The 13,101-nt window shown below is 38.5% G+C and overlaps 1 protein-coding gene across 1 annotated transcript in view; it reads left to right on the forward strand.

Annotated features, from left to right (window-relative positions):
- Window positions 1-10,935, forward strand: part of tmem184a.L (transmembrane protein 184A L homeolog) — a 48,164-nt gene extending 37,229 nt beyond the window's left edge. The window contains exons 5-9 of the mRNA XM_018236361.2: window positions 1,100-1,175; window positions 1,695-1,786; window positions 3,564-3,733; window positions 8,156-8,353; window positions 9,940-10,935. Coding sequence (XP_018091850.1) covers window positions 1,100-1,175; window positions 1,695-1,786; window positions 3,564-3,733; window positions 8,156-8,353; window positions 9,940-10,196 — 793 coding nt within the window. The 3' untranslated portion in view covers window positions 10,197-10,935. The remainder of the gene's footprint in view (window positions 1-1,099; window positions 1,176-1,694; window positions 1,787-3,563; window positions 3,734-8,155; window positions 8,354-9,939) is intronic.
- Window positions 10,936-13,101: the final 2,166 nt, after the last annotated feature.

The raw sequence follows: 13,101 nt of genomic DNA on the forward strand, positions 1-13,101 counted from the left end.
ACAAATAAGTCGCCAAGTCAAAAATGTCACAAAGACAAAAACAAAAAATCGCCATAAGAAAATACGCCTATTGACTTTAATGCATTTAGACAAAAAGGTAGCCATAAGAAAATACACCCATTTACTTTAATGCATTTGGACAAAAAAGTTGCAGAGACAAAAAAAGTCGCCATAAGCAAAAACGCCCGTTGACTTTAAAGCATTTGGACAAAAAAATTGCAGAGGCATAAAAAATCGCCATAACAAAAAACGCCCATTGACTTTAAAGCATTTGGAGAAAAAATTTGCAGAGACATAAAAATTCACCATAATAAAAAAAGTTGCAGAGACAAAAAAAGTCACCATAACAAAAAACGCCCGTTGACTTTAAAGCATTTGGACAAAAAATTTGCAAAGACATAAAAAATCGCCATAATAAAAAAAGCTGCAGAGACAAAATAAATCACCATAAGAAAAAACCCCCGTTGACTTTAAAGCATTTGGACAAAAAATTTGCAGAGACATAAAAAATCGCCATAATAAAAAACGCCCATTGACTTTAATGCATTTGGACGAAAAAGTTGCAGAGACAAAAAAAAGTCGTCACAAGAAAAAACGCCCATTGACTTTAAGGGTGGTGGCACACGGCGGGATACCATAAGCGTCGCTTTGGTTTCCCGAAGTCACTCAAACTTCAGACGACTTTAGAAAACCGAAGCAATGCTTATGCCATCCCACCGGTGATTCACCTTCTTGCTAGTGGGAAGGTATTTCAGGGAGATTAGTTGCCCGCAGTAGCGAAGATTTATTGCTGGCGACCAGATCTCACCTAATGCATTTGAACAAGAAAGTCGCCACAAGAAAAAAACACCCATTGACTTTAATGCATTTGGAGCAAGAAAATTTGTTGCGTACGATTAAATGTTTTTGTCGCCTGGTGACCTCAATGTGTTTCAGGATTTTTTTGCCGTTTCGCGAATTTTTTTGGTGAAGCGAAGCAATAAAAATTCGCTCATTACTAATCTTTGGTTTAGTTTTCTGGAAGTACAGTTCTGTAAGGGGTGGCTATGTAAACAAGAGACATTCTGGTAATTTATATAGCAAGTGTATGTCTTTCCAGATCCAGCTGTTATTATGGCACTTGTTGCCTACAGGGGATGTCTTATTCAATAGGATTTCTGCGATTCTGCAAACAGGTGGGTGTTACCAAGAGGGAAGTTACAGACGACTAATCCCAGCTGTGCTGGCAGAGCCTCAGACTAATACTGTATATACTCTTCGCTTCCTGCTTTTAAGCCATTACTTTTTGACAAACCAGGAAGTGAGGAATGTTTTTGCCCATCTAGACAGAAAACATCAAGCAGTATTAATATAGTAAGCTCTTTGGACATAGACAATTAAAATGCTTTTAGTTAAATACCTTCTACAAGGTATTTAACTAAACAGGTAATAACAATGACCATCTACATGTGAAAACCATACATGGAGCCAAGGAGCTCTGGCACCCAAACCAAGGTGAAAAATGCCCACAGTCCAACCACATTAAAGGGAATGTTCACCTTTAAATTAACTTTTAATATGATTTAGAGAGTAATATTATTATTATTAGTGGTATTTGAGTTATTTCGGTTTTTGTTCTCCAGTTCAAAATTGCCCAAGCAACCATGCAACAGGATCAGTAATAGTTAATTGCTAACCTTGTTTTTATTTTACAGGCAACACTGCAGTTCTGCATCGTGAAGCCCATCATGGCCATAGTTACGATTATTCTGCAGGCATTTGGAAAATACCATGATGGTGACTTTAAGTGAGGAATGTTTTTCAAAAGTCCATACAAATTAGGGGGTTATTTATTAAACTCCGAATGCAAAAATCACGAAAAATGCGTGATTTTTTTTATATAAAATCTGACTTAGATTAACGTTGGGGTTTGTGCAATACCCCGAAGTTTGCAGGCAAAAAACATAAGACAGAGTTTTCGGCTGAAAAATGCGGAAAAAATGTGAAAATCGGATGAAACATCCAAAAAAATCGTGAAAAATCTAATTTTCATGATTTTTACGGATTTTTCATCCGATTTTCACTTTTTTCGGATTTTTCCCACAAACAAAATTTTCGGGAAAGTGTATTAATAAATAAGCCGGAAAAAAACCAGTGAAGTGTTTTTTAGAAAATATTGAGATAAATGACCCCTCATTAGTGTCCGAGCAAAATATAATCATTAATGCAGCCCTGGACTGGGATTCAAAATAGGCCCTGGCATTTCAAGTACACAGAGGCCCAAACATCCCCCCACCAGCCCAATATATAGTGACTTTCTATGGCATCTTAAAGCAGCCCCTCAGGCATTTGCCAGAACCCACAGATTGTCAGTCTTGCATTAATGGTGTGGGAAATAAAGGGTTAAAAAATGGCTTGTAGCTGGCTGTAAGTAGCAGCCTTGTTATAAGCCGCACAACCCTACCATTAAGCTACAATGTGTTTTTTTTTATTAAATAACAAACTTCTTAGGACAGAGTGGTCATTTTCATGTGTGATCAACTTTCCATAATTGCACTGGTTTAGGCAAGGAATGACTATAATGTATTTGTGCAAGTGTGTGTGTATGTAAATAGAAAGAGAATTAGGAAGAATATAGGCACCCATAAAGCAGAGTTTACAATAATTAAGAATTTAAGAAAGCTCAGAATTACAGGATGCCGATCTCCCATAGAGTCAATTTTAAGCAAATAACTCGGTAATGATAAAACAGTACATTGTCCTTTACCCTAACTAAACTGCATGAATCCATATTGGTGTCAATCAATGCAACTGGGTTTATCAAAGACTTAAGTCTACTAGAAAATTATGTAAACAGTAAGTTATCCCAACAGGCTGTTTTTTCTTCCGAAAGAGATGAAGTATACACTGGTTTGGATCAAATCAGTACTGTTTTATGATTACAGAGAAAAGGGAAATCATGTTTAAAAATGTGTATTATTTGGATAAAATGGAGTATATGGGAGATGGCCTTTCCTAAATTCAGAGTTTCTGTTTAATAGGCTTCCAGATAATGGATCCCATACCTGTACTAATAAATACCAAACATTGTGTAAAAACAGCATTTAACATTTGCCCCAATCCTTCATTATAACTCCCCTATGTTTAGCACCTTATATACAGTAAATCCATTTTAAAAACATTTAGAAAGCCCTAACATTTCTAAACGGTAGTCTGCCCTAGCCCCTCACCCGGTCACTATGTTTTTTTGGTTAAAATCCCCATACTTTTCAGAAGATGATATATCTAGAAATATTGTTTCCAGCACTGTCTGTCTACACAACACAACCCTTATACACAGTAAAGGTGCTGACAGCCAGAATCGATATAGCCACACTGTCTCATTATCATGTGTTTCAAGTTCAAAGTTACATGATAATTCTCACATAGTGATTAAAAAAGTTTGAATGTCAATTCACTTATGATACTGACCTCAACAGAGAAGGAAAGACAATCACTGGGGGTGCCTACAGTTAGTGCCAATTTGATATTTTAAAACAATGCCTGTTTTTGTATATGACCAGATTATTATTTTTTTTTGTCAGTGTTCAGAGTGGTTACCTGTACATCACCATCATCTACAACATCTCAGTGAGCCTGGCTCTCTATGCTCTCTTTCTTTTCTATTTTGCAACCAAAGAACTTCTGCAACCATTTGAACCAGTTCTTAAATTTCTTACTATCAAGGCTGTCATTTTTCTATCCTTCTGGCAAGGTAAGTAAAAAAACAAACAAAAAAAACCCCCAACATCTGATAAATATGCTGTGTTGTACACTAGCCAATCACTATATTCATACATAGGGTTTCCTGATAATTCTATTTTTGTGTTAAATCTCTTGAAAAGTAAATGTCCTACTGATGTCTTTGAGCAATGATTCAGCTATGGGTAGCAGCTGTCAGGGGGCCTATCGGCTTCCAGCGGGAGTAGTCCGGACCAAGGAGGAAACCACCCAGGGGTCAAAGTTCCAGTTCGCAGTACAAATAGGGTACAAGAGTTGTCGTAATCAATATCCAGGCAGACGTTCAAAAAGGCAGGCAGATAAACAGCAAAGTCGATAATCAGGCAGGGTCTAAGTCCAGAAATCAGTTCGACAGGAATAATAAAGCACCCAGGAATGTTCAAAACAAAACCTACGATCGGGCATTGAACCGGCGTCCTGGGCTACCCACGAGGTGGCTGTGGGCGCCCCCATCTTGGATTCTTCGCCGGGAAGCTTGTATTGAAATATAGTTATACAAATAATGACCTCTTGCTTATATATTTTTTTTTTTGATCTGATCAAGTATCTGTAATGCTTGAGCCTTGTTAGATGGAGTTAGATGAGCCTTGGTAGATGGAGTAATGCTTGAGCCTTGTTAGATGGAGTTAGATGGAATCTGTAATGCTTGAACCTTGTTAGATGTGTGTCATAATAACTGTTGATTTGGATTTTAAGAATTTTGATAATTTTGTTGATATTAGTTGCCCAAATTCACAGCAGCATCCACCACCCCCACTAAACGAAAATGGGTTGCCTGCATTTTGGGTGTCATGCTCACTTGGTTGTTGCTTCTAAGTAGCCCTCAACCATAAAAGGGTGCGCAGTAATATGTCTGTATGCAAAGTCACCATCAGAAATGGTGGTGCCCTGTACAAGTTATTTATAGAACCCCAGGTTTTGCTAGGACAAAAGGTTGAACTTGTTGGATGTATGTATAGCTACTATGATACAAACTCATCAAGCATTTTACTAAAAAGCAACTATAACTATAGAAGAACCCTATAGCTGATATGTCACAGCTGCAAAGCAATTATATTCACTCTCTAGTAACTTCCCATGCTCGCTGGGTAATTTCAGTACAAATTCCTCTTTTTTTAAAGCGCGTTAAATACGTTAGAGTGGTTACAAAAACTCCCTCTGCCTTTTCTGCATTTAGAGCTGCGAGAGCTAACCACAAAACCAAGATCTTATGCTATTTATTCTGCACAACGGAAGCTGACAGATGATAAGCGACTGGCGGCGTCTGCCGTTAGCAATGTCTGTGTATGACTAGTAAAACATGTCCAAAACTCATGTCTTGCATATATCATCAATGAATTTGTACCTACGTAGTAGATTCTTGCCACTAACAGCAAGATGAATGGGGAAACTACAGATAGATCACAGTACTATATTTATAATATTTACAGCGGTGCTGTACTATGGGTCTGTGTGTTCCATAAGCAGATTTTTAAAATGCATATACTGGTATGGAAACCGTTATCCAGAAAGCTCTGAATTACATAAAGGCTGTCTCCCATAGACTCCATTTTATCCAAGTAATCCAAATTTTAAAAAACGATTTTCTTTTTCTCTGTAATAATAAAACAGTTCCTTGAACATGATCTAAACTAAGATATAATTCATCCTTATTGGAACAAAAACAGTCTATTGAGGTTATTTATTGATTACAGGATTTTCTAGTAGGCTTAAGGTATGAAGATCCAAATTATGGAAAGATCCATTACACGGAGAACCCCAAAGCCCGAGCATTCTGGACAACATGTCCCCTGTAATTATGAAATAAAATTAGTTTTTTTTGGTTTAGGGGTATAGTATAGGTTTACAAGATCATTATAAGTAAGTTAAAATCACTGGGGGGTGCTAATTGAAGAATTACAATAATTACAATCACTGACCTTGTACCTTGGGCTGGTGCTCCTCTTCACTGAAAAATGCACCAGTAAATAGTACAATTGTAACAGCAAAACAATTCCAACTGTGATCACTTTCAAATGGTCCTTTCATCTTCTGTCATCACTGAATGCAAGTCAGGTGGAACACTTTACATCACAGTGCTACGCAATATGTTGTCGCTATATAAATACATGTTAATAATAATAATGATACTATTAGGTAGTATTTTTGTTATTACAGTGGGCAGTGGAACAAAGTGATTCCCAGTGTTTGGGAAGGCTAATAGCCTCCTTGTACAAATACCATATATGCATAAAATGTATTATCCAGAATGCTTGGGACCTAGAGTTTCCTGATAAGGGCTCTTTCCAAAATTTGAAACACCATATTTCAGTCTGCTAAAAATCATTTAATCATTAAATAAACCCATCAGAATTGTTTAGCCACCAATATGGATCCAAGCAACTTAGTTAACATCAAGAACAAGCTACTGTTTCATTATTACAGAGAAAAAAGGAAAAATTATTTTAAATAATTAGACTTGGTTACAATGGACTCTATAAGAGATGGCCTTCTTGTGATTTGGAGCTATTATAAGGGTTATAGGCCCCACACCACAGCCATTTGGACCAGTAGATGGCAACTGACAGCAGTAGATACTGTCCTAGTCTAAGTTTCTTTTAGCAACAGAAACATTTCAGCAGCAGCTTATTCAGAGTGGGTTATTATAGAAAGGAGGACCTCCCTCTCTCAGTAAGCAATTGAAATGGAGAAGCAGGTGTCATTTGCCAGCCCATCATCCCCAAACCTTTGGCCTGCTGGCCAGCAAAACCAAGTCCTAATTGGGCCTTGCAATTCATAAGACTGGCCCTGTTGTTCCATGTTTTTCACCCCAAGAATGGCACAGTAAATACAGTTTCAATTCAGTGTATAACCCCCTGAGAACACATGGTAGATTATTTGCAGAGTTTTAATCCTGTATAATTCCACCCAATACTCTTAACAGCAAAGATACAGAGCCACTATCATCTATAATGCCCCACATGGTCAAATAAACGCAATGAGATTTCCATGTATAACATCCCAAAACACATTGCTAAAAAATGCTGTGCCATAAATAATGCCCCTTAAAACCAAAGCTTGATATAAAATGTGATTTTTTATATATGATATCCAAGATAAAGTTCAGAATTCCATGTGTCAAGTCCTCAAATTACACTGCAAAATATACTCTGTGCCAGAGGTGAGCTGTCTTGATGGGAGGGCCTGGCCAAAGGAGCATCACCTGGCTTGTGAGTTAAGACCCAAACAGTAGATAGGAGAAGTTAAAGAAGGAAAGATCTTAAATTGAGCGAGCACTAGGTGCACAAGATAGTGAGGATATTTAGCAAGGCCAGTTGTGGCCCCATCAAGGAGGAAAATGTTTATTAAAATTAGTTTCCTGCGGGCACTCCGTAAGTAGGGGAATCAGTGATAGTTAAGGACAAGGTAGGAAGGACACCTGGGTTTCAGGCCAGGACTTGGATGGAAAAGGGTCCTAACCTGGAAGAGTGAAGGGGTATCACCCTAAGGGTATCGGGCCATTATTGGAGAGTGGGGGGGGGGGTACGTGTGTAGTATATACCGGACCACTAGGAGGTTGGGTGGAATTCAAGGTCCTAAGGAAGGTGTGCCTACCCAGAACTGGGTCGATGGAATAATTGTAACTGAAGTAATTGCTGGAGTGTGTAAAGTGTGCCTCTCTGAAGAACCCTCTGCTGTCCTGTAAGAATAAAATCTTCTGTTTTAATTTTTACACCGTGGTTCATGTGGTGAGCACTGATTGGAGTTAACTTCCCTTTTAAAGTCTGGAAGTCACAAATTGGGAGCCTTTACTTAAAGAAAAAAAAATAAATGCATGTTAAATAAACTGCAATAGGTAGGTTTCTAAATAAAAGGGGTATATTTTATGCTGACATTAATATTTTCATTTATCCTCCCTTCCCGGCTCTCTCCTGATTCCTTATTTGGCTGTTCTGAGCCTGCTCTGACTCACTATGACTGCTGGTTTCAGGAGGCTTAGCCTTTCCATGCCTTTATTAAAATCCACCCATGGTTGATACATATATATAAGAAACCAATGTTACTATCAAGGAAGTGAAATAATGCTTTATTTAAGAATGTCAGTGAAGTCAAAAGGTCTGCCTTGTACCTGATGTGCAACAGTTGGAAGTATACGAAGTATACCTTGACGTGGTATGGTGGCTTATCAATATTATGATCATAACTTTGTAACAAAAAAACCCTGTTTCAAAATTACATGCATTGGCATATTTACTTGAATTACTTAGACAGGGCTTTATACTTTTTGAAATTATACTTTTTGAAATTGGCCTTAGGTGTGCATCCACAAACCCCCCCATACGAAGTATACTGTCATGTTACAGTAGGTACCTTATAGGTACACCGCTAAATGTGTTTTATCTCTTGTGCCCTACAGGGATGCTTCTGGCTATATTGGAGAGATGTGGTGCAATTCCGGAAGTGCAGAACATCAATAACAACATGGTGGGCGCTGGCACCGTGGCTGCAGGTTACCAGAACTTTATCATCTGCATCGAGATGCTGTTTGCAGCCATTGCCTTGCGCTATGCCTTCACGTGCCAAGTCTACAGGGAGAAGAAAGAGAACTCCACCGGTGAGAATAAAGCACTTGTACTGAACATCACAGCACAGAAACAATAATGACGAACACAGAATTAAATACCCCTGTAAATAGCCCCTGAAATTTAAACTAAAAAAAAAATATTTTGCAGCCATACTCAAGGAAGAAAAGTAACACTTTCATTTTCTGCCCGTGTCTTGTTTCATTCTCCCTCTGTCCTCTGATGGTCTTACCTTGTAAGTGACTTTATCAATATCATTTCTTTAATTATAATGTCTTCAATTTATATTCAATTCCCTTTCTATCCGGAAATCCGTTATCCAGAAAGCTCCAAATTAAGGAATGGCCTTCTCCCATAGACTCCATTTTATACAAATAGTCCAAATTTTAAAAAATGATTTCCTTTCTATCTGTAATAATAAAACAGTGCCTTGTACTTGATCCCAACTAAGATATAAGTAATTCTTATTGGAAGCAAGGCCAGCCTATTGGGTTTATTTAATGTTTACATGATTTTCTAGTAGACTTAAAGGGCATGTAAAGGCAAAAAAAATAAAATTCAATTTTTACTTTCTTTAATGAAAAGAAACCTATCTCCAATATACTTTAATTAAAAAATATGTACCGTTTTTATAAGAAACCTGACTGTATGCAGTGAAATTCTCCCTTCATTTACTGCTGTGGATAGGAATTGTCAGATGGTCCCTAACTGCTGAGCAGCGAAACAATCATACTTATGAACAGCAGGGGGAGCCCCCGCCTTATACCCCAGCCATGCAGAACTCAAGCAGCTTTGTTGAAGACGATCCCTAAGCAGCCCAGACCAACTGAGCATGTGCACAGTCTTGGTCTTGCAAAGATGTTTAACAAAGTAACAAGATGGTGACCCCCTGTAGCCAACTTTGAAAGCATAAATTATTTGTTTGATTAGGCAGTAAGTTCATGTTTATATTTAGTATACAAAATACAGCATTTCTAGCCTTATTCTATTGTAGACTTTACATGCCCTTTAACGTATGAAGATCCAAATTACAGAGAGATCTGTTATCTGGAAGACCTCAGGTCCCGAGCACTCTGGATAACAGGTTGCATACCTGTACCAAAACAGTACCTTGCGCTGGATCCAAACTAAGATATAATTATCCGTATTGGAGGCAAAACAAGCCTATTTATATTTTGTTCAAATATTTTTTTAGTAGATTTAAGGTATGGAGATCCAAATTACAGAAAGATCCCTTATCCTGTAAACCCCAGGTCCCGATCATCTGGATAACTGGTCCCAGACTTATGAATTGGATTCCTTTTATAAATCAGGGTGCTGTGTCTCTGGGCTGATCGTGTAAGCCCTTTAAACAGTACACGATTTCAACACTCATGTTTCTATGAGCTTCAGTTACTCTACAAATTAGGAGTTTTCTTTCCCAATCTTGAAATATGTCTACTTTACTATGATGATCTTATAGCATGCAGTATATTTTATTTATTTACCTTTTAATTACCCAAATGTACAATATTTCTAGCTTCTTCTTCGTTGAAGCTTTAGTTGTTTAAGGCACCATCACTGTACATGTCCTTGTCATTACATTGCTTCATAAGGGTCCGTCCTCTTTCCTCCACAGCAAATGTGGCTCCGATGCAGAGCATCTCCAGTGGCCTGAAAGAGACAATGAGTCCTCATGACATTGTCCAAGACGCCATCCACAACTTCTCCCCCACTTACCAGCAATATACGCAACAATCCATGCAAGACTCCGAACACAAAGCAAACGGGCAGAACGGGCACCCTGCAGCCAATCCTAGCAACAACGGGCCCTCAAACAAAAAGAAAAAACAAAATGAGAAAATGATGTTGATCATTTCCGATGATGAACTCTAGAACACAGCTATTATTTTTTATTCGTGGACTGTCTTTGTTTACCTAGTTTTTTAAAAAAGCAAGTGGACGTTGAGCAGGACCTTCGGAATAACCCAGGGACGCGTCTCCACTTAGACTGTAAATAATGTACATAGCAGCTGTTGGCAGTAATTTATCATTGCACTCATTGCTTCAACAAGACGAGTAATTCAAATAAAGACAGAGGGACGACATAATGATATTGACACGTTCTTCAGCCAAAATCGGACTCTGCCTTGATATCAATAATTTATTGCATTGTGTTTAGTGTTGTCTTTTACTACATAGAAATTGTGTTATTGTTTTTTTACAGTAATTTCCACTTTTGCCAAAAAAAATGCATTTTTGTGAATGGCATATTTTTTGTATGATTGGAATGGAAATACAAGAACCCTGGCTGGCAATAATTGTGTCTGATCTGCATGGAAGGTCAATGTCACCGCTAGAGTCAAAGTGAACAGTTTACATTAAGATGCTCCTCACACTTTCTCCAATAGCAGATGCAGAATACTAATGGGACAATGCGTCAAAGTCATTTCATCTCAACTGGAACAAGCAGCACAGCACATTACCGATCATTGGAGAGAGATTGCAGAGGAAGCCTCGCACAAAAGAATGTTTATCTGGTGGAACGGTTTGGTTCTTATGGCTCTGTGCAGGGCAGCTTTTTCTTTAATGCACCTGTAGAAATCTTAAAATACAGCAAATTTGTTTCACTGTTTTATGCTTTGTCAATTCGTTTTGCTGGAATGGGGAATATGCCATATATTAGAATCTTCCTTGTAAATACTTTAAAGTGTGGGGCGTAAGGGCTCATTGTGAATAAGTAAATGCGGTGTAGCTCTCTCGATCTCTGGATATCATTTGTGCATTGAGCACTGGTAAGGGGCGCCTATGGGGACACATAGGTCCTTCCCCTTGTACAATTACACTGTCAGGCACAAATCTTTTGCACCCCATTCCAGAACAGTGGCTGCAAAAAGACAGTTTGTCATAGAAACCAATTGGAAAGCCATACATGGACAGATTCACTTGATTGGTGAGATTGCCAAGTGGACCTTTCATCGATATGTTCACCTTGAGGTGGGCAATATCAGGCCAATCTGATTGTTGGCCAGTTGGTTGGATCATACTCTATGGGATAAATAATCCAGTCCTCACTTGACTGGATTATTTATCCTGTCCGATTGACATCTGCCTGATTTTCAGACAAATATCGGTTGGGCAGGCCCATGAGAGGGCCCATACATGGGCAGATAAGATGCCATTGGTCTGAATTGGCAGCTTAAATCTGAGTATGGCCACCTTTACAGATCTTTGCACTGTAGTACTAATGCAATACTAAAGACCTCAACATTTGATGACTTAAAAAGCTAGGCTTGGGTTCAGTCTTAAATATTCTCAGTTAAAGGATAACTTAAGCCCTGTGCACAATGCGGAGGGAGAGGGGCAATGCCAAGCAGTTAAAGGTTTTTTTTGGTATGGGGGTTTAGTTCTCCTTTAAAGGGAACAGATTCTTTTGGATACTCCCAGACTGTTCTGCTGATCAAGATCAGTTTTATTTGTACAGTAGCCCTGTGTCTGCACAATAGAAATTAGGATATTGTTTGTTCTGGAGTCCTCCTTCCATGAAAACAGTGCGATATAAACTTACAGTAGATCTACAGCCTATGGTTTCATAAAATATTCATTGAAATGGCAAAATATAGCTAAGTTCACCCACTTGCACCCGGTATAGCTTTGTATTTCAGTATTTATATATAGTGATGGGCGAATTTGCGCCGTTTCGCTTCGCCGAAAAATTTGCGAATTTCGTGCGAAATTCACGAAACGGCGAAAAGTTTGTTTTTCCGGCGCCGGCGCCCGTTTTTCCGCAAATTTTCGCAGGCGTTTCGCAAATTTATTCGCTGGCGGCGAATCGCGCAAATTCGCCGCTAATTTGCGCCTGGCGAATCAATTCGCCCATCACTATTTATATAGAACAAGATTTCTCACACCTTTTAAAACATTGTCATATCAATCATTCTGTAAGGTAAGGGGCCTCTTATCCAGAAACCAAATATACAAAAAGCTCCAAATTATGGGAAGGCCATGGACTATTATGGGAAGGAGATCCCAATTACAGAGGCTTTTGTGACTTACTGTACTCTTAGGGGTGTTGTAGACATGTTTAGATAGGGCTAGACTATAAAGCAATGGTTGGTAAATGATTTCAGTTCAAGACTGAATTCAAGGCCCAACATTTAGCCAGGGCACCCACTGAAAATCCAATCTTTTGTCAGGGCCCTTTTAGCTCATGAAAAGAGTACAGATATATGAAAATATCAGCCATTCAAAGTTACAAGAACAGCTAGGACAGCAAATCCATATCTACCCCAAATCACACCATAACTGACCTTAAAGGTGTAACTAGGAGAGCAAAAAGCCATTCTCCCCAATTTTCACTTATAAGTCTCCCTACTACAGCTACAAAGTTAGGGAGCCACTATGGTAGAAGTTCTCTACAATTAAAGGAGTGAAGAAGAAGGCAAATAAAAAGGATAACTTCAAGGCGAAGTACACTTGTATATGTACCTTTGGTGGAAATTACTATTTTTGTTGCGTTAACATAAGGAAAATGCTTATGTTCCTGCTGATCATATGGATTTTTCCATCTTATTATCTCTTTAAGGCACATGAATGTTTTGCCCTAAATCCACACTGCGGTATAGTTAGCAGGGTATATTATATGAAATGCATTGATCCAGAGTTAGGTAGGTCATAGGTGCTTGGGCATAGGTAGCAGAGATATCAACTGACCTCATGTCATTAGGCTGATAATGATCTATAGATTGGATGAATGGGGGGGGTTATAAATACCGCTTATTGTCAGCATTAATCGTTTCAA

The sequence above is a fragment of the Xenopus laevis genome, chromosome 9_10L (genome assembly GCF_017654675.1).
Source record: "Xenopus laevis strain J_2021 chromosome 9_10L, Xenopus_laevis_v10.1, whole genome shotgun sequence".
In the NCBI taxonomy this organism is placed as follows: Eukaryota; Metazoa; Chordata; class Amphibia; order Anura; family Pipidae; genus Xenopus; species Xenopus laevis.